Source organism: Vidua macroura, chromosome 5, assembly GCF_024509145.1.
Source record: "Vidua macroura isolate BioBank_ID:100142 chromosome 5, ASM2450914v1, whole genome shotgun sequence".
Lineage (NCBI taxonomy): Eukaryota > Metazoa > Chordata > Aves > Passeriformes > Viduidae > Vidua > Vidua macroura.
The window spans coordinates 67,777,084-67,799,320 of record NC_071575.1 but is presented as its reverse complement, the minus strand read 5'-3'; the positions used below and the strand labels follow the sequence as shown (position 1 = coordinate 67,799,320).

Genomic DNA, 22,237 nt, shown 5'->3' with positions numbered 1-22,237 from the left:
AACATGAGCCCTCTCATGTTAGGAAACTATCAGTAAGGTATTTTTCCTCTTTCCTCTTTACTGAAGCCGGGTCTGTCTATCACACCCATTTTTCTGGGGGTGTTCTGCAGTTTAAATTCTCCAGGCCTGAGCTGGATCTTTTATTAGTTTTTCACCAATATAAAGCACAATGGCATCACTCCCAAATTCAGCTTGATGGTGTGAAGAGAATTTGGACCATGAGTTTTTAGCAGGAACTTTTGAAATCAAGTCAAAACCTATTTGAAGCATCGGGTTAAATCTTGCCTCTTGGTTTGTGAAAGTACCAGATTACTGAGTTAATGAACTTGGAGTAATGATGTGTGACTGCAGAGGATGACTTTGTAAATGTGCTTGTCAGGTAACACTGATCTTTGTGTTGTGACCATGGGCTGCAAAAATAACTTCTTCACCTGAATTTGGTCTAAAGTTGGCTTCTCTGGTTTGGGCAGTTTGAAAAGTGAGAGGTTTTTAACGTTGTTAAGATAGCCTGTATTCAAAATATCTCCTCTTAGGGGCACATAAACGCATCTGTAAAGAGCAATAGATTGATTCTCTGTCTACAAAAGGCCTGAAACTGGGATGGGTTTTTCTCTTTTATCCTGCATATTCCTGAGTTTTCAATACTTGCCTTTCTTTCCTCTGTTGTCTCACCACTCCATTGCTCCTCAGAGACATCAGTAACCTGCAGTGGCCTTGTACACCTTTTTTCTTATTTCTGTTTTTGCTTACTGAGTGGACATGCTGCCTCACATTCCCACAAATTTTAAGTCTCCTGCAGTGCCCAGTGTATTGTTGATGTCAGGAAAAATCCTAAGTACTTAAGAAGACAGAGAACAATAGAAGTTCCCTTTTTTCTTTAAAACTGATCTAATAAGAGTGGTAGCAGGCAAGTGCTGGGCTATTAAAGTCCATTTAGGAAACAAATGATTCAAAGAGAGCAGAATTGTTAAAACTGAAGAAAATGTATGCATCCCTACAACTGCATCTACCTTGTGGCTTTGCCTTTCCCTAGGACACACTGGGGACTTGTGCAAGCAGCACAGGGAATACATTGATTTGCAAGGCCAGGGAGCATTCTGGACTTTGAGTAAATCTAACGGAAACAATCACAGCAATATTTTCTGAAGAATCCAGCAACTTTTTCCCTGGTGGTTAAGTTACTTCACCAAAAGCAATGCAGATGTGGGTTTCTGTGCAGCTTTGAAAGCATATTTGATATGGGGGCATGGATGTTCTCTCCTGCTCAGCTGTTTTTGTTTCCCAGAGTTTGTCATAACAATCTTTTATTAAAAAAATGGAATTGCTGCTGACATTTTCAGGCAATACGCAGCTGCGCTGCACTGAAAAATGATACAAAAGTAGAAAAAGCATACATTTCTTCACCTGTTCACGTGAATTGGTAAGGAATTGCTGAGGAGAGAAAAGGCAGTGGCCCTGCTGCTGCCAGAAGGTTCGTACAGTCAAATCCCAGTAACTATGCAGAGCCCAAGAAAGAAAATTAAAATGGGGGTTTTTTTGCAAGCTTAAACATCTCCCACATCGAATCTCAATGTGAGGTCAGTTCTGGAGGCTTTTGAGAAACTGTAATAAAATTTCCCTGAACACACCACAGTGGCCACAGGGCTGGCTATCACCAATTTCCTGCGGAAAACTCTGATTGTGAGGGAGCTCAACTGCTGTGGTGTTATTATTCCTGAAAGAACAAAAACACCATTTGTAGAAATTTTATTGGAGCTATCAACAATTCAGTGTGGGAGCAGTATCATTTAGCAGAAAAAAACTGAGGACACACTAGCCTGAGTGTGCCAAGGTGGGATGTTCAGCACAGAACGCTGCAGACAGGGGTTGGTTTCCTTTGCAGTAAGAGGGACATGAGTGGAGGAAGAGGTTGAACAGGAAAAAGGATTTGGAATTTTTATGGAAGGCAGAATTGTTATGTGTTGTGGTGGAAGCTTTATGAATGAATGTGTAATGGATTCTAAAACAAAAATATGAGATACTAAACAATTATAGGAGGCTGTTTTAGGAATCAAGATCTCTTCTTCTTCAATCCTAAAAGAATCAGCAGAGTTTTTTAATTACAAGTAAAGTTCATTTGTCAAACTCAACTCCTCTGAGTATATTTGAAATGCTTGCTAGTTCTTAAATTACTTGAAAATTACATCTTGGTTTTGGCAGTGGTTGTGCTCAAGGAAAAAAAAAAGTTGGTAAAACAGAAACCAAGCATGCCATAAACTAATGAGAGCTGTAACTTTAGAGGTCTTCTGAAACTAGATACAGCAAATTAAAGATTTATATGAGTCCTATGGGCCCAATGATATTTTATTTTTTTTAAACTTCCTCATTATAAAATACTCCTTCACCATTTTATTTTTTCTTATAAGCCTATAATACACAGTGGTATTCTGAATTTATATAATTTCAACATGTTTAATATTAAATCGTGTCTCTTTTTAGCCCTTCATTAAAAACATCGCTCTTGATTTTTTATGACTATCCAACCTGCCTTACTCTCTTTCATTTTTGTTTTTAGATGCATCATCCTATTCAGATGAAACCTGCAGATAGTGAAAAGTCAAATGGTATGTGTTCAATTTATTTTTACTTAATTGTATCTTTCTCTAAACTGAAGTAAGCACAACATTGTGAGAGTTTTTGCTTTACGCCTTTTGTGGTGAAAATAATAGGCAGTGTCCCTACACCTGACACGCCAGGAAGGTGTTGAGCTGTTCTGAACTCTGAACTCTGAACTCCCTTTTATCTTCTGCTTTAGAGAAGGAAGGAAATGTCCTCAAAAAAGGGTCTTCCTTGTATCTGCTGTATGTCATGACCTACCTCACTGCATCCGTCCCTTCCCTTGGGTTCTCTCCAGTGAGGTAATGTGGGAGCACCTGAGATTGATAAGATGGAGATAAAATGTTGATGCTGAAAATTTAAAATAAAAGAAACAAAAAGGCATACCTTTGTTAACAAATTATGTAAGTACATGATCAGCCTTAAACATTTGCCAAAAGTACCTTTTTACAGAATGATGCCATTCTGAATCTGAGCCAAATTTAGATTTTAATCATATGCTTCATTATGAGCTGGGAAGCCCACTTTGGAGCTCTCTGTATACTTATTCCTCAAAACGATTGAAAAATGAATGCTATAAAGACAGTAATATCCATTTGGAATACTAGGGTACTGCCTAAGTGGATGTATATGACATGCAAAATAGATGGCAAGCTAAATCTATTAAACATGCCAGGTTTATATATTCAAGGAAATAAGATAATCGAATGGTAGTGCAACTTGGCAGTGTGTGATTCTTTAAAAATATATACGTGTATATTTTGCCCCTTGATTTGTTCCTGTAATTTTCTAAAATATATGTTAAAGATATCATCTGCCTTCTTAGATTGCAAGAGCTTCATTTTCCCTTAAGGCCCACATAATCAGAGCTGGTTCCTCCAACAGGCATCTTTGCACCTCATTAATTAGTAATCAGGGCAGAAGCCGTGCACTTAGAGATCTACATACCTGCAAATGTAAATTATGATTGGGCTCTAAATCTCTCCGCAAGGCTTTTTTAAGGCTTCTTTTTTTGCTAATTGTAGTGCATCCCTTTTTCAGGCTTCTCCAAGGATTATGAAGTTTGGAAGGAAATTAAAACTTCACATTATGCTAGGTTTCCCATTATGACAACTTTCCAAACAAAAGTGGCCATGAGCGCAGGAAATATTAGCTGTCACCCATTTGTATGGGAGGGGGTGTTCTCTCTCTCAGGTTGGACTCATAGAATCATTGAATATTCTGAGTTGGAAAGAATAGATATCCAATCATGAGGATTCTCAAAGTCTAATTCCTGGCCCTGAACAGGACAATCCCAAAAATCCCACCATGTGCTTAAGAGCATTGTCGAAATGCTCCTTGAGCTCTGTCAGTCTGTGCTCTGGGGAGCCTCTTCCAGTGCCCAGCCACCCTCTGGGTGAAGAACATTTTCCCAAAGATTTTTTTGCAGTGATTTCTTGCTGTCTTTGAGTGCTCAGAATAGAGGCTAAGGCACCTGGATGGGCAGGAGAACTGAACTTTTCAGGCCCCACTGGGGTCAAGGAGAACGTTGCTGTTAGAATCCAGACTCCAGACCCTAGTATTTACTGCTAGCAGTGGGCACAATTATCCCTTAGGCACAGGAATACTGGCCTGAACTTTCTGAACTAAGTATGGCCTCTATGGGTTCTTCTTTCAAAGACAAATTTCACCTCAATTGCCTTGGCAAATTAGAAAAATAAGAGGCAATGGGCCAAAATTGACTCCCAGTGAGTTACTTGTTCATTGCCTGAAGTGTTTCTTTCTAAAGGAGATTGAACATATTGGAAAAACACTGTGGGGAATTGTGCAAATTCTGTCCTTCTCTGCAAGTAGTGCCTGCTTGGAAAGCAGGGTAGGTTGGCTCCTGGCTGCTGCTATTAGTCTAGGGTTATCTGCATGAAACTCCTGTCTGCACTGTGGGAATACTCTCTTATTTTCTGGCATCTATTCCAAGCATAAAAATCACAAGGGATTGCGTTTTTTCACCTTTTTTTTTTCTTGCCTTTCTTTGTATTTTTTTGGGAAAAAACAAATTGTCAGTTCAGGGGTTCCAACTGTCAAATTAAACACCTTTTTAAATTTAGGTTCCTGAAAAGTGTGGGAACTTCTGATAGGCATGTTCAAGGGATGGTGAACTATTTTTTTTTTTTAATCAGCTGGAGAAACAGAAAGCAAACTAATACCACGATGATGGTAATAATGGTACAGCTCCTCAGAAAGGCAGGGCATAGGCATGGGGTTCATGGAGTGTGTGACAGTTTGCCAGCAGCTTGGAGATCAAGAAAGAGAAAAAACAACAGCGTGGGGGATGTGGAGGTTTGTTTGGCACATGTTTCCCATATGCTCCAGGCCATCCATCTGAGGAGGTATATTATCAATGCCAACAGCAAATTGTAAACTGTACCTCTTCAACCAGATTGATACGTTCAAAGGGGAAAAGAAAAAAGACATGCCAAGGCATCTTGGTTTTCATGATCCATGGTAGTTGAGCTTTTGAGGAATACTCGAGTCTCTTTGATTTCTGAGTCATGGGAGGATCCCAATGGATATTATGGGTAAAGTCGTGTTTCTCAGTTTGCAAAGAGGCTAAAGCAATTTTCTTATGGAAATATGTGTAGGACAAGTTGAGCACTCTACAATTCTTCTGATCTTGTACATGTTTGAGAAGGATTAATAGACCTATTCAAGTTCCACAGGGAGGAAGGACAGGTCCTCTCATTCAATTTACAGAAGTTTTCAAAGAACAGTATTTGCTCTGTGATTAAATGCCCCCTCCCCATATTGAGTCTCTTGTGGAAAAGCTTTGAATGAGCATCCAAGCCAGAGACTCCTGGGATTAAATGCTCCTTCTTTTGCATCACTGTTCCTGCCCTTAGATGTCTGCATCACCTGAGGAATCTGTCCCTTGATACCAGAGGCCAAGCTCACCTCATGGAAACTGGAAGATGGGTATGGAAGGGACACCTCCAGCACACCTGAACCAGGTTGCTCAGAGCCCCCTCCAACCTGGCTGTGAATACTTCCAGGGCTGGCACATCCACAGCTCCTCTGAGCAACCTGTTCCATGGTTCATTCCCTGCCTACAATGTGTCTAAGTCATTTCTCTGCTCATGCAGATGAAACAAATCTTGGTCTCTTCCACCAAGCTTTTAGCACCTAGAGTTGATGGGGCAAGACTTGCCTTCAGATTTAATTAATTTGACTACCCAGGGGGATTCTGAAAAGCTTCTTACTGTTGAAAAACATAACATCTCTTGAAGATTTGCAGATGATGAATTTTGTAGTGTGTCCTGGTCCGATCACCTTCATGCAGGTTGTTTTAACCTGTCTAGAAAGTTTTGGTTAAGGATTTTCTGCCAAAAAAGCATGTTTTCAATTTTGAAAGCTCCACCATTACTAGATTTATCATTCACAGTATTTATCCTTTTAAGGACATTTTCCCTTTTTGAGACAAAGGGGGTTCCTCCAATCTAATGCTGAAAAAACTTACAAACACCTGGTTGACTCTAAGTTGTCTGTGGCCATTAACATCCTACAATGTGCACATGCGTAAATGTCTTGGATCTGGATTTGAACACAGTCAATACTTTCAGGCACATATCCTACAGACAGTATGGTTTTAAATGGATCAAAGCATCACTGCTTCAGGGAAAATGACAGAATTCTCTATTTTAAAAAATAAAGTAGGGAGGAGGGTAGCTGAGTAATCTTGTAATTTATTTTTATTGATTTCATTAATGGAAAATTTAAAAAATAATTTTTAAATTCTAAGTGGCGCAACTTTGCTGAATTGGAGGTAGTAATTAGATGCCATATGTTAGCACTAACACATAGAAAAGTTGATAATTAATGCAGGCAGCTCTGTATTCAGGTGTGACTTTGACAGATTGTATGCAAGGGGTTTTCACAGGCTTGCAGCTAGGGATAAAAAGACTGATTTCACCTTTTCCACTCTATATGGGAGTAAAAAACCAAAACCAAACAAAAAAAAAACCCAAAAAAACAATCCTCCACACCATTTATACATAATTAACTACTTATCTAATTGCTCAAAAGAGAAGGCATCTTCTGGGGAGAAAATTCACTCTTTATCTAAAGATCATTCCTCAGAAATGTACAATAAAGGGTTATAATTTTGATCTTTCACAATTTTGGGGATTTAGAAGAGTGAAAAAAAAAGTTATATTGAATTGTCAGGGAGATTTCTCACAATTATTACAGGGTTTAATTCTTTTGTAGCATTCAGAAAATAATCTCTACTCCTTTATCCTCCTGGGTTAGCACAAGCAATCTAATACAGCCTGCAAGAAATGCTCATTACTGAAGCAAATTGAGTAAAGCTGAAAAATTAGATGCTTCAGGATGTTATTCTGCAAGCTGGGTGTAGTGCTGTCAGAAGACAGGAGGCTCAGTTTGAAAGTTCCCCTCCCAGCAGAGACAGATTTCATCTCAGATAACCTTTGATGGCTAGGGCAGAGTTCTGGGTTCAAACACGATGCCCAGGCACACGTGCTAGTGATGGCAGTGCTTGCCTTGACAGGGTTACAAGAGCAACTCTACTCATTTTAAAACAGGTGTCTGTACCTCTTTGTGCAGTGCTCCTGCATTCTGGCAAACCCCACCCCAAATCCAGCAGGCTTAGCACTGGGTGTGGCACTCAAACTGCCCTGGCAGCACGGCCAACCTGCATTTGTAATGTGTTGGGATGGATTAAAGGTGAACCCCATAATGTGTTAATCAAGAAACTGTGCAATTTCACACTTTCCTTCCTATAAATAGAACTTCAGGCCTTGTTTACTGTGACTTTCTGGCTGCTTCTGCTCCATCAAGGAGGATCCCATCCCATCCCATCCTACCTGCTGCTTCCAAACAGTTGTATCTCCTTCATTTCCCCAGAGTGGTGTAAAATTGTCAGAAAGTTCAACTAAGCCCATAAACAACATTCAGAAATAATGATATCAAACACATGCTAAAAAAGTTTTGATTTTTCTGGATTTTGAATTGTTGAAACCTTCCCCAAGGGTGGGAGAGATAGTTATCAAGCAGCAGTGAAATGCTTTTGAGATATGTGTACATGTGGTGGCCCTTGCACACTGTTATCCTTCCCCCTTTTTCTTTGTCTGCTCTCATTGCCCAAAGCACTCACAGCTCCCAGGTTTTGTCCAGCCCCTCAGAGCTCATTCATTCCTGATGTCCCTGCAGCTGGAGCTCAGGACATCTAGATGTCATGATGCCTAAGATCTGGGAGTTGGCTGGAAGGTAACAGCCTCTATCAATCCACTCAGTCAGTGTAAAAAAATCTGTCATCTACTCTCTACTCTGTAATCATTAGCGAGGGAGAGACTCCCACGACAAAGGCGATGCCACCATGGTGGGAGGTGAGATCTGTCACTCTTTGAAGGAGCTGATCTCTTGGCATTGCCAACAACCAGTTGAGCTGAGACCAAACCTATAGGTCACTGAAGTTAGGCCAGATTTGGGCTGCCAACCTTTCCCTAAGCAGAGGCACCTGTCCCAGCCTCAGTGCTTTGCTGGGTCATGTGTGTTTAATCCCCATTTTACAGTCCGTGGGAGAAATCCAACACACACAGGAAAATTCACGGGTTTGGCAGATCCAGAGGGAAGTTTGCTAACTTCTAAAAACATTTGACCCACACTTCTTGCACTCTGTTGTCTGATTCTGAAGCCTTGCCTGTGTGGCTGGTAAGAATTCATTTTAGAAAGAAAGAAATGGCTGACCAAAAATGCAGAAACAACTCCTGAAAATCAGTCTTATCAAGGTGGAAAAGTATTCCCTTCTCTGTGTGGGAAAAACTCTTTCAGCCTAATAATATCAGATGTTCTATCAGATGGAGTGAAAACATGTCATTTTGATCTTAACAATTGTCACTTTGAATGTTTTTTATGCTGGGCCTCTAGCCAGAAAAAGAATAGCAATTTTCTTAAGCTTCAACACTGATCAGCGCTGACTAATGGCACTGAATGCAGAGCACGTCATCATATCAATATGTTTTCTGTACTCTGAGCATTCTTCATGAAATCTGCATTTTTAAGATGTACAGTACACAGGAGCTGGATGTTTAATTTACTATAAAATCACCCTCAAGCTGCAAACCTGCAAATCATGTTAGTTAAATGGCATATTTATAGGTTTACTACCAAAACGGAAGGAGGCCTATGGGGAGTTTGTCGCCTGCTACTCTTTGGAAAACTAAAACAAAGCCTTCTGTTCACATCCCATTTCTTTTGAGTCTCCATGTGAATCTCCATGGTTTGAGGCTTTGTCCTGGCACCGAAGCATGACCTAAGGGACTTCTTTTGGGATGCTGTGGCAGGCATTTGTCCAACTTAGCCAGCAGCTATTTTTAAAAGAGACTGGAACCTAGCCACCCTTAAGATAGACCTGTACACTGTATTTCCAGCTAAGATCAAATTTAAACTGGTTGGTACTAGCTGACCCAGAGACACAAAATGCGAGGTTCATAACACAGAGCAGAAGGCAATGCTTGGAAATGTGCTTGGCACCAAGGCTTCACCCAACCTGACCTCAGTCTGTGGTGTGGAGAAATCCAGGCCTGGCAGCCCAGCTGGATCCCTTGTCTAAAAGCCTTTCCTGCCCTATGGCCATAGTCTGTGGCTGTTGTTGAGGGGACAGGCTGGTCAGGGAACTTCCTCAAAGAGATTGCTCAAGGCAATATAGGAATTGTCTGCAGCCAGGTTGCAGGCATCCTTCCACCAGCAGAAGTGGCTGCCTGTACTCCTCTTGTAGCTGTGAGCAAGGCAATTCAGCTTTCCCACCCTTAAAATAATATTTAGCGACATCAAGGTCAGCTATATATTATGAATCAGAAGTAAATCTTCATAATAAGACATATATATATATATAAATATCCCAACTTGCAGGTCTTATTTGCAATCACACATATTCAGCCCCTGATCTGTATATAACTGGCTCACCCCATGCATTCATCATTTCTTAACCCTTTCTGGAGGGTTCACCTGCATGTGGAACCTCAATATAAAGTGTGAATGAAAATATTCAGTCTTGAGGAATCTCTACTGAAGAAAACATCTTCCTCTGGGTGTTAAATTCACACCAATTTTCTTGCAAGCTTGTAGAGTGAGAGGCTGGGATTGCTGGGGCTGGTCTCTGTTTTGGGTTCTGAAAAATGCATGGGTTTGGTGCTTGCTTATATAAAAGCTACAAATACTTTTTAAAGTCAGCGATTTAAGGAGAAAATTACTTCAAACGCTTCTCGTGATCAATAAACATGAACTTCTTGTTATTCTTGAAATTATTAAATGCACTGAAAATGTTGAAGTATAACAGAAATAAAATCCTAGAAAAAATGGACACAGTTCCTTCTTCCTCAGCTGCAATTTTTTCTATATGACAAACTTGTACTAATACAGGAGACAGACTTAGAGAGCAAGGGAGGATTCTTTTTTTTTTTTTTTTGTAAGCCCAGAAATGAAAATACTTCATTACAAAAATAATTTGCACAATAATAGAAATAAGTAAGTGCACTGCAGATCTCTGGAGTAAAGCTTTCCTGCACTCTTTGCTTCCCCACAAACCCTGACAGTCTGCTCATTAACAGGGAATTGGATTTACATGCCATTTCCAGAGAAGAAGAAAGCACTGGTGTATGTACTGTATAATAAGCACTTAGATTTTTGGTTTAATATAGATGGGTGGGTGCATTAACATTTTGAAGTTTTTCCAGAGTGAATTAAGTTCTGATGACCTCTTTCATTTTTGACAAGAGTCCCCTGCTTTAGACCTGTAAATTTGAGTTTGATTAATAGGACTGTGTGCATCCTGCTGCAGCAGTCCAGCTTGTGCTGGTGTTGGTGACAGTGCAGGCAGGAAATAGTCTACCAATAATTCAGGTAAAGCACGTTTTTTGTGGGTTTTTTTTTTTGCAAACTCAGCATCATTATGCATCAAAGGGTGTTCAGGTGATGTCCTGAAACATGTCTTGTGTCCTCCTGAAGGGCAGAAGGCTGTGGCACTAAAAAAAACTAGCAGAAAAAGGTAATGCATTCTTTTTACAGAGCAGTCATTGCACATCTGCCTTTCCGGTGCTGTGCATTAAGTTGGCTGAAATTGAAAGCTCAGATAGGAGCTGCTCTCAAAACATTTCTCAGAACTATTTTTCATTAGCTTGTATCATTATGTGCACAATCCCTTCTTCACCCTCACCCCATCATGATTTCTTTCACACATGGTGGGGATGAGGGAATTTATCTGAATTAGAATCTATGCAAAGGTATCTTTAAAAGTGTCTCTAATGGAGAATACTTTCCTTTTAGAAGCCATGAAGGAGAGGTGTATGCAGAGTGACTAAGACAGCCAATTAATATGTTATATAAACAGCAAGCACCACTAGAAAAAGAAGAGAGAGAGAAAAACGAGATATTTGGGGTGGGGGAGGAAGGGGGGAAGGGAGGTTGTAAGTATAAAGTGTTTGCCTTAGGACTTGTCTTCAGTCACAGAGCCAGACTCACATGACTGGAGCTTGGTTTGATGTGGTAATGAAGCATTGATCACAGCAAAAAGATGAAATGGCCTTTGCTCATTCATTATTTTTATCTTCTAGCTGTGGAAGACAGAAAATTGTTCATAGGAATGGTTTCGAAGAAGTGTAATGAGAATGATATCAGGGTGATGTTTTCTCCGTTCGGCCAGATAGAAGAATGCCGAATCCTTCGGGGACCAGATGGGCTGAGCCGAGGTGAGTGTGCAGCCTGTAAAGTCTCTTTCCTTAAGTGCTAATTGGGAGCTTTATGTCACAGCCAAGGTAGGCAGAGCTACTGTCTGCAGCGAGAGGTTACTCTGTAATATGTCCCACGTGATGAAGGTATCCACATGAACTTTTCACAGTGACTGAAATTATCACCTTGTATTTCCAGTGTCAGAAAGGTCTCAGTGCCAACATATTAACTTGTGTTATCACCCTGTTTGTCAGCTGGAAAGGTTCCTTTGCACCCTGAGAAAACACCCTCAGTTTTCTGCTCTCACAAAATCAAAGTTGCTCCCCTGACCCCATTTCTGCTTTGTAGCACATGGCCAAAAAAAAAAATAATAAAAAGACAGGACTGTAAATGACTGCTTGAGGGCATGAAGGGTGATGGGAACTGGCCCTTGTTGTAGCACTATCTCCTCCATTCCTGTGTTTTCTGTAACTCTATGCAAAACATAGGTCTGCTGTAAGTGAGAAATGAAGAGGTTACCTTGGATCTGAGAGCTTTGCCTGGACAAATGTTTGTAGAGTTTTTAAATCTTGCACCTCTACCACAACCCAAAAACGAGGGCAGAGGTGTCAAGCATCACCATCAAGAGTGGTCAAGTGACCAACCTGAACTTTGAAATGAAATGCTGCACAGATTTCAATAGCCAGTGATCCCTTTTGAGTGCAAAAGTACCTTTTAGGGAAAAGCCTTCTGAAAATCTATTGAAAAGAAAGATAAATGTATATTAATGACACAGACTGCATATTAACTCCATGGTATATGGTCCTGAATTTATTCTCAGAGCATGAACCTTCTCAAAACATCAGTGCCAGAGGTTGCTGAGTAGAAAAGGAAATAGGAATAGTCCCATCTCTCAGTGCAGGATTATGCTGTTGTACCTGCCACAGCCATTTAATGGCACAGGAAATAAAGTAATTTTAATTGTGGAGCTGTGAAAAACATCACATCTATTGGAAAAACAAATACATAGAAAGTACACAGTTTATGCATTTTATTACATTTTCAAAGGCACAGAAAAAGGTAATAGCACCACTTTGCATATAGATATGGGTATAGATTTAGATTTTATTTCTTTACTTTTGGATCTACTTGTTTCTGGTAGGCATTAGGACCCACAGAATTTTGTGCAAGAATTTGTGCATGGGGGTTTCCAGTTTCTATAAAACACCTATAAATTTTAGTAAAGGAAGTGCAGGTGTTCCTATATGTCATGGCACTGCTTGAAAGCACATACTGTATTACTTCTGAACAATAAGGACTTGTTGAAAAGCCACTCTTACAATAAATAGGGAGCCACAAGAAAATTGTGCACTTAAATTTATGCTTTGTGATCCCCAAATTTTTGGGGCTGGGATGCAGCAGTCCCTTCAGGCAAGGAGAGCCTCACGATCATGGCTTTTGCCTTGAGGAAGATTAGGGCACAGGTCTAAAGTTGGTTCCTGCAGCTCAGTAAGGAATGTTTACTGATGAAGTTGAGTGTTGCCATTATCTTTCTAGACACAACACTGAGGCAAAATAAGTATTTCTGATTTTTCGCTGATTTCATTGTGTGAGCAGCACAAGGAAGGGATGATGGAAGACACAAGTGGGAAAGGAGCTAATTAACTGCTGAAATAACAAGATCTGCACATCAGATGTTTTGAGCCCCAAAAAAAGATTTAATTGATTTGTCAGCATCACCCAACAAAGAAATGGATCTTTCCTGGGATCCATAAAAGTCCCACTGCATACTTGCTTTAATTCAACAGACTCAGTACAGAAGGAGCATAGAAAAGCTAATTATGAAATCCAACAGAGTAAGTGGGGTTGGTGGGGTAGTTTTGTTCTGCTGTGAACAGCAATCTCACAACAATCAGGAGCTGAAATTCCTAAGCCACGTCTCCAATGTGTCAGGCAGGGCAGTGTTGTGTGCTGGCCAGCACAGCTGTACAGTTAATGTGCTGTTCTCTCCTGCTGGAGACTGAAGATCTCAGTCCAGGTAGGTCACACACCAGTAACCACAGCAGAGCTGCATCCTCTGTGCCGCTCGGGTTCATTTCGGTCACAATCATGACTGATATTCTATCATGCCCTCATGCCTCATGCCTTGTTAAACTCGAATTGCTTTCTACACACCCATGTTCACACTTCAAAATGGGTTCAGCTGCACCAACCAGGTTTTCAGGCAGATTTTTATCAGCTTCACAAAACCACCACTCCATGAGAGAAGGCAAAGTGTTGTGAAAATGGTTGGTATTGCAGTTGAAATGAAAAGTGCTGAGGGACATCTGCAGAGGAGGGAGCTTGACTGAAAAAGCACAAGGTGAAAAACTGCTTCAGAAGGGAGAATTTACACCATTAAATCTTTGTAAAGGGTTCCAATCCTTAATGAGTTTTAATTCATGTTACCATTTCCAAGATGTTAATTCCCTTTGCCACAAATATAATTTATTTTCTCATCACCCATCCAGATGTGCTCCCCTCCTAGACACAGAGGGGGAGTGAATGAAAAATAGTCACTGTCTGAGTAAAACACTGACCTTGCCATGCCAGAGCCTTCAGGAGCTCAGTTCAGTGCTCACAGCAGTGAGATGGAAATGTGGTCCAGTAAACTCTGTTTGGTATCTCTTTTCAATTGCATAACAAGTACACCTCATGGTATCTCAGATGAAAAAAAGCTTGAACAGTATCTTCCTTGGTATTTATGCCAGTTTTCAAGCTTTCTTAAAGTGTTCAGGCAAATAATCTGCATTACCAGCAGATAGTTGCAAGGAATAGCTCCATGTTACACGGCTCTGTAGAACAGTTTTGGTTTAGACTGGGTTTGGGTTTGAGTTTTTTTATTTAGTAAAGACTAAAAATGTTTTGGTTGACTTTCATTTTAGCCCATGGCTACACTACATCAGCAATGTTACCACTGGGAGCGTAAACAGTCAGCTGGCCACTCATAGGCAGGATTTAGGGTTGTATTGTACCACACGGGCTCCAGTAGCAAGGAGAAATCCTGTCCTGTGGCATCAAGGGAAAATGTAACACTTAGTGATGAGTGTGATATAAGTGCTTAGATAAAGGGAGAAGGGGAGAGAGATGGAGCTCATTGTAGTTCCTAACCAAGAGGACAGAATTTGGTTCATCACCAAAGCTGACAGAACTTTAATAAAGTCACACACATTGATGTCACTACTGAAAATGGACCATCACCTTTTCCACTCCAAATTCCTATTGTCAGCTGTTTGAAAATCAGCTCTAAAATGAGACCAAAGTAATGATATAGCACTCCAGTGGTGGAGCAGTATTTTAAAGAAACTGAGATTCTTTTTTATGGCTTGAGTCACATTTTCCCCCATTGTTACTCACTCCTGCATCTAAGAAATAACCATTGTTTATACCTGTAATTCACTATATTTCAATCAGCTACAATAGGCACCAACCATAAGGCATTGCCTTCCAAAGGCTCTGGGATAGTCCCTGTGAAATTAGCTGGCTGGCAGCAAGTAATTCCTAGCTGTGAAAGGTATTAAAAAATAAAAATACCCTGTTGGCTGTAGAGATAAAGAACCCAGGGACCCAACAGCCACAGAGGCTGGCCGCCTCTTGAGCAGGGTTCATGGGACTATCTAAAGAAGCTTGCCACTTCCTGTACAGTATTCATTATTCCAAGAGAAGGATTCAGCCTGCAGGGTTGTTTAATCCAGCACTTCTTCTGAAGAGCTAAATATGCTTTACAAAAATTCATGATTGTGATATCATGTGCTAAGCCTCATTATCATGAAAAAGTAGAAGTGAACTGCCTCAGATGATTAAGATTTTAAATCACTTATTGTAAATGGCTTAGAGAAACTTTCAGACCTCCTTACTCCCAGCACTATGTAATGTCTACATGACCACAGAAAGCCAGGCAATGAGAGCTGGAGTGTGCAAATATAGCCAGAAATCCCCAAGTCTGATTTGTAGCTGTGTAGCTGTGCCACTGATGTGCTGTATTGACCATAGGTGAGTTGGTCGCTCATCATCTCTGTTATCCTGTTGCTTAAAATGCTCTTCTGCCTTTGTAAAATGCTTTTTTTAGATCAGTGGATCAATATCTCTGTATCACTCTAGGAATTATTACCATCCGTAATGATAATAAAAAAAAAAAAATCCTCTTATCCTTATCACAGGAGCACCACATAGCAAATTATTCTGCTGTATTGCTAAGTGCAGATTTATATATCAGATACCAGAAAGAAGTCAACTGGGTTAATAGCATGCACTGAAAAAACCTGCTAATAACATGTAGAGAGAGTTGGATATACCATGAAAATTGTGAGAAAGCTCAAAATGCATTTTTCTACATCTTCTAGGCTCCTAATTATATGATTTTTTTAACAAAACATCACCAGGCACATGGGACAAGTGAACATTTCTGCAAACATTGATTACAAGGATTGTTTTTTCATTCTTTCTTTGCTTTAAGAGCAGGTTAGAAATTAAATAGCGAGTTACACCACGGTGAGGCAATTTAATTTCTTGAAAATCCATTCAGAACTTTCAGATTCAAGGATTTTCTTGATGAATTAGTAAAAGAAAATTAGTATTTGCATCAAATTAATTGCAGGGAAGGATAGGTGAGGGACTTTTATGCTGGGGTTTTCTCTCCTCTGGATATTTACTGCTCCTTTCTGAGCTAAAGTAACATGAAGTGCCAGCTGTGGGAACACCCTAGATTAGGGGTCACCTTCTGAATTGTGCAGCAGTAAGCGATGGGAAGCAAGGACATGGAAGTGCTGTGTTTTCAATAGCTCTTCAGAAGCACCTCTGTGTCTTAGGCCTTTTGCTGCAATGTGGTAACATTTTCATTTTTTCCAATCATCATGGCACATTTAATTTTGTTTTCCCTTGCTGAAACTCTTTGCAGCTGGGAGGGAAGCAACACATCCAACTGACCAATGTCTCTGCTGGCCTTTGGCCAATAACTACATCTCAGATTTCCATTACTGCAGTTTTGCAGCAATCCCTCCCAAGAGGCAATCCTGAAATGAAATAATTTGCAAGAGGCTTTATTCCAACAAGAGGATCATCGAGGCACAGTTATAGAATATGGTCTTTGGTACCCATTTAATTCTGGGTTTGTGTAAATTCCACTTACTGAAGTCTGTACTTTGCAGGGTGAGTAATTGAATGTCCAATTAGAAATGCTTTGAGGGAACCATGAACTTCAGGAAATTTAAAATCTACAACCTGTCATCTGGTCAACAGTCAAATCAGCAGAGCTGAAGAGCTGAGACATGGTTACAGGATGTGTCTCTTGATACATTTATGTGCCTGATATGCGTAAACTGAAGAGCTTCACTGTGACTTTTTCAAATTATTTTCTTTAGACTGAATTGTTGCACTTGGTCTCAGACCTGTCGTTGTGTGTCTTAGGTAATACTTAACAACCAGATATCACTACAGTAAACAGTTTGGTGTACAATTTAGTTTGTAGATGAAATGTTTTTTAGCCACCAAGACAGATTTTTTGTGATGTCTTCATTAGAAGGCTGTTTTCCAGGATGCTCCTTCCTTCAGACTGGGCTGTATTAGCACAGGAAAGGAAAAGGAAAAGTCTATTTTTCAATCTCAGCTAGAAACATTTAACCCAACAGAGCTTAATTTTAATAATACTTCAATTTCCATAGCTTTTTATTCAAGCCTTATCTTTTCTTTAAATAGAAGCTTTCATCTCAGAGGATCCCAACTACTCCTTGCAGGAGTATTTGGCAGCTTTTCACTTTTGTTGCTTTACAGAAATTGAAGAAAAACTTGTTTACAATGTACTGAGAAGCTGTAGTGCAACCATTACAGCACCAGCTGCGCAGCCAGCACTGACACAGCACTGCAGTTGCTTGGGTGGCTTTGAAAATCTCTTGGGTCTTCTTTTGTGTCAAAACCATGTTTTTAGACTTCCAAACAATGTCTCTGCATTTTGCATCTCCCTTTGGCTTCATTTTAAAACCTCTGGTAGACCGTGGTGGTTTCATGAGGGAGGTTTCTTGTGTAGGTATGAACCTTACCTGAGGCTTCCATACATAAAAATGTTCTACTTCACTTGCAGCTCGCAGCAGTTGATGTTGTGTTAGGCTGTGCAAGAACTGCTGACTGTTTCTCGACACTTCTAGAAAAACCTGAGATGAGAAGAATCACATGAAGCAGGAGCTGAAATGGGGCAGCGCTGAGCTTTTTTAAATATTTCAAATATTCAGTCACTCAAGCAGCAAGCCCTAGGTTTGGGGTGGCCAGGGTCAAGGAGGAGGCCTATCACATTTGACTGCATTTTCAGAATTCTCTTTCAGTTTGTGGTGGGAGAGGGGTAAGGAGTAAGCCTGTGAGTTTAGATGTTCTCTCAGCCAACGTGGCAGATGTGATAATGGGCTCCAAAATTTCTCCCATGACAAGGCTGGGTGCCTTACTCCAATTCTGCCTGCAGGAGGAAATTACTTCCAGCAGCCCTTCCCCAGTCACTCATTTATCTTCTGTAGGGGGTGAGAAGGCAGCCTTGGAGAAGCAGCTAAAATTCTTAGATTTTCTTTCTCCCTCCCCTTTTCCTTATGTCAGTGATTCCTGACATTTTGAAACCAGAGCTGATAAATAAGTGTGAGATGTCTTGTAGGCTGGCTGTTTTTACAAAACAATCTATTTTTTGGTGTAGCTAGGTAGTTGGTTGTACAAACTGAAGTTATTTTGAGGCATTAGCTATAGAAATATCCCCCTCTCCATATTTTCCCTCGCAGAGAGCTCCACAGCTCCAGTAAGAAGGGAATAATTAAATATTGGTGGGGTAGAACAGAAATAGTTTGCTTGTAGCTGTGGGTTGGGAAGACCTTGTTCCGTGGCACGCCAATCAATGCCGTGTTTCATAGGATGAGGTAAGAGGCCACAGAAATCTTTCTTGTTTCCTTGCACCACAAGGCATGAAATCTGATTAGTCCTGTCCTCTTCTAATTGTGATTTACGTCCTAGAGCTGGCAGTGTGTTCCCAAAAGACCACCTGCACCCATGTGACACAGTGAGTGAGAGAGTGCTGGAAAGGCTTTTCCTAATCCTTCAGAAACATAAAGAAATGAAATCCAGTGTCCTTGGACACCAACTTCTGATTAAATCCTAGATGCCCAACTAAACCATCCTCCTCCAGTGCATATGTGCCCCACAGAGGAAAATCATTGACCATGGCAGTAAATACAAGCATTTCACAACAGCTTTTTCTGAACACCTAAATTATAAATGCAAAATTATTGAGGTAAATAGACCAAATCCTATGACATAGGCTAAGCTCCCATCCAGTGTGGCAGTCTGGTCATGAAGGAAAGGAGTCCATAGTTCACAGATAATAAAATATATATGATCCCATATTCCATGCACAATAAAATATATATGCACACATAATCAATAAACAAATGTTGTGTGTGAGTGTCTACATTTGGTAACCCTTGAATGTGAGTGCACATAGCAATGTCTGGAAGAATGGTTAAATTAGCAAATGTTTAATTGGGGCACTTAATGGCAACCTCTTAAAGTCTGGGTTTTCAAATAATTTAAAAATAATATTTTCTACTGAATTTTTGCCATGTTATTGAGGTAAATTGGAAATTTACCTCAATAAATGGTAAGGTGGAAATGGCCACTGTCTATCAGTGGGAAATGGCCTGCTGAATGGAGATAACAAGGGGACTTAACCTTGTAGCCTCTGGCTGGCAAACCCTAATTAAAATGCAGCCCCATCCTCTCTGTGGAATGCTGCTTCCAAACGCTCATATTCAAGCTGCATAACCTCATTCATCAGGCATTCCCCTTGCCCAAAGAACAAGTTTATTTCAAATTGGTACAGAGATCTGCTACAAAGGTCCTTTTGCTCCATGACAAAGGCAACGAGACCCATGCAAATGGTTTTGGGCTGAGGAGTGAGGAGGAAGGCTTTGCAGTGGTGCTGGGCACTGAAAATACCCAACAGCTGAGCCCTGTGGTTAAAAAGAGAGAAAGCTCAAGGGAGGGAAGTCTGCTTTGTCTTGAGAGGAATGCAGCCTTATTTCTCTGCTGATTCACATTTCTTTTGAGACTTGCTAATTGCAACATCTCTCAGTAAGTTACTTACACCAGAACTGCTGGGGAGAAATTGTGATAAATGCATAAACTGTGTCTTACTGATTTTTGTTGACATTTTACATGCTTCTCATGCATTTGAAACCTCCATTCAGTAATTGTCACTATAGTACACACTCCTGGATAGTGAGAACCAAAGAAGTGAATGAAGCAGTTTCTTGACCATTATCAACAATATTATTCAAGGTTCTGCATGGGGTTCCTTGCCTGCCCTCCAGTATATCTCTATTTGTGCTCATCCCCCACTGAATTTGCAAGACAAAAAAAGAATAATGCTAATAACAGAAATGGTATTAAGAGAGATTACTTTGAGACTGAATGGTAAATTTGGGCCTCTTTAATTTTAGTGCACAGCAGCAATATGGAATCTAGGAAGAGTACTGTAGATTATTTACCCTTCTACTTCACATTTTGTCTAGATTGCTGTACAGAAAGCTGTTTTGTTACATCATATTCTTTGACAGAAATATGTTGCTGAACAAGACTAGTATAGCATTATGTAGTGTGGCTAAACAGTAGTGAGACATCATCAGCTGTTTTGTTACCTAAGAAATACAGAAAGTCACAATGCTGTGGTGAAGTTTGGGTAAAAGAACTTTGATTTGTGATTTTATGATGCTCATCTATCAGCCAGAGCTAGCTTAGGTTCTTTTGAATCGAGGGCTTTTACATTAAAGAGAAAAAAAATACCGCATGATGCAAAAATGCATTGACTTTATTTTCATGACTAGATGTAGTGCTTTTGGGTAATGATCAGGCATTGCTTTCTCTTACTGTTGTTTGATTAAAATGTGAATACAGTCTTGACTTGATAATCTTACCAGGTACACACAGAGCTAAAAAGAAAAGGTATTCTATGCCTCAAATTGATTTGCATAAACCAAACAATCTGTTGCTTGCTGGATTGCAAAATGGTTTATTTTGCCCATTGGCCACAGGGGCAACAATATTGTATTTTTGATGCCAGAATGTAGCTTTCATGCATTAGCTCTAAAATGACAATATGCTTTAGCCTCTCAGTGCTTAGATCTGCTTCATTTGGAAATCTTTTAAGTAGTAATAATAATAATGTTTTGAGGAAATTGAGTGGAACACTAAATTATTCTCTGAAACCTAAGTTCAAACTGTGCAAGGCTAAGGGAGCTGAAAATCAATGCACTTTTAAAGTCATTAGAGATCACAAGTGAAATAAGTCTGTGTTGCTTTAGCTAAGCTTTTAGTGTGCCATGGTATTATTACAAAATCAGCCTGAATCTGCATTAATTTCACAGTCTTTTTCTTTAAGATGCCCAAGGGTGCATGAAGAATAAAATGTAAATCTCAAGAGGCAATGTTTTTATTAGCCAAAAGGGCAGTGAGTCATGCACTGAAAACGTTGACCTGCACCATGCCCAGTGTAGGTATGGCTGACAATGGTAAAAGGGTGGGAAAATAGCCCAGGCATTAGCCTACTGGCTTTTCATTATGATTTTAAAGGCTGAAGAGGGAAAAAAAAAGAGTGATTTTTATTCAGTTATTCACGCATATAGCTTCAGAATTGTTCAAGCTGGCAGTAGCTTTCATGGATCAAAGAATTATACTTGTACCTAGAACTTGGAGAAACAAATATCATAAGGATTTTTATTTTTAAAATGTTATTTTCTTAAATGTTGAGATTCAACCTACATTACTGAATTTTGTCTGAGTCTTTTCACAAATGGTCACAGGATACACAGTGGTGTTTTTCTCATTCTTATTTGTATGATACTTCTTGGTGCATCACAGTAATTTGTGATGTTATGGACCCCTTTATTAAATTCTCAGTTCAGCTGTCAGTGATGCCGACATTTATTCACTATCCACAGTTTACCTACACAAAAGCCAGAGCAAGCAATTGTTAATGCATGGTCTGAATAGATTTAACTATGCAATCCAAAGGCTCCATAAAAGCCTTATTTATTTCAAACCCTGTGGCTAAAGAACAAAAACAGTAACAAAACAGAACAAACAAACAAAATAGAAAAACAAAGCAAAACAAACAAAAAAATTAAATAAAAACCCTCCTTGTCACCCATCTCCACCTAATTTTTTTTCTTTCATCTATGGTCAGATTAGCAAGTCAGCACTGTCAATAAATAAACTAGAGAAGTTGTTTATTTTTATGTACTACTGAGAACAGTGTCGTCTTGTGGCCGTTCTCGTAGACTGTGTTGGTTTAACAAGCGTCCAACCCTTTTGTCTTGTTGTTTTTTGTCTTTCCTGCTCCCTGTCCCCTTGTTCCCACAGGCTGTGCGTTTGTCACATTTTCTACAAGGGCAATGGCACAGAATGCAATCAAAGCCATGCACCAGTCTCAGACCATGGAGGTACAGTACTGTATCATTTGCCCTTTCTTTGTTTTCTTTGTGCAAATGATTGCGAATGGTAAAGCCATGCTCTCCTGGATCAGATCAGACACATGACAATCACAGATTTAAATTTTTTACCAGTTCACTCTACCTGTCTTTGTGAAGCTTTATTTTTCTCAATCACCTAAAAGAGCACAATAAGGCTGCTGTGTGGTATCCAAACACAGCTCTCAATCCTGTTTTCAGTGGCATTCAGCAGAAAATACAAATGCTATGAATACCACTCCTCAGTTGTACTCAGAGTATCTCTGATGATTAAATTACCTCTATTTTTAACACACATTCCCCCTAAGAAAAATCTTAGTTTCTTTTAAATAGATTTCTAAGTGTTGTGGTTTGCACTGCTCTGAGAAAAAGCTCAAGAGATTTACCATGGCCACACTGAGTTACTAGTGCATGTG

The 22,237-nt window shown here is 39.9% G+C and overlaps 1 protein-coding gene across 9 annotated transcripts in view; it reads left to right on the top strand.

Moving 5' to 3' along the window:
• The window catches only part of CELF2 (CUGBP Elav-like family member 2), a 543,341-nt gene that overhangs the window by 470,126 nt on the left and 50,978 nt on the right, over positions 1–22,237 (top strand). For all 9 annotated transcript variants that reach the window (XM_053977017.1, XM_053977018.1, XM_053977019.1 and 6 more), the window contains 3 exons: positions 2,555–2,603; positions 11,199–11,333; positions 21,715–21,794. In XM_053977017.1, coding sequence (XP_053832992.1) covers positions 2,555–2,603; positions 11,199–11,333; positions 21,715–21,794 — 264 coding nt within the window. The remainder of the gene's footprint in view (positions 1–2,554; positions 2,604–11,198; positions 11,334–21,714; positions 21,795–22,237) is intronic.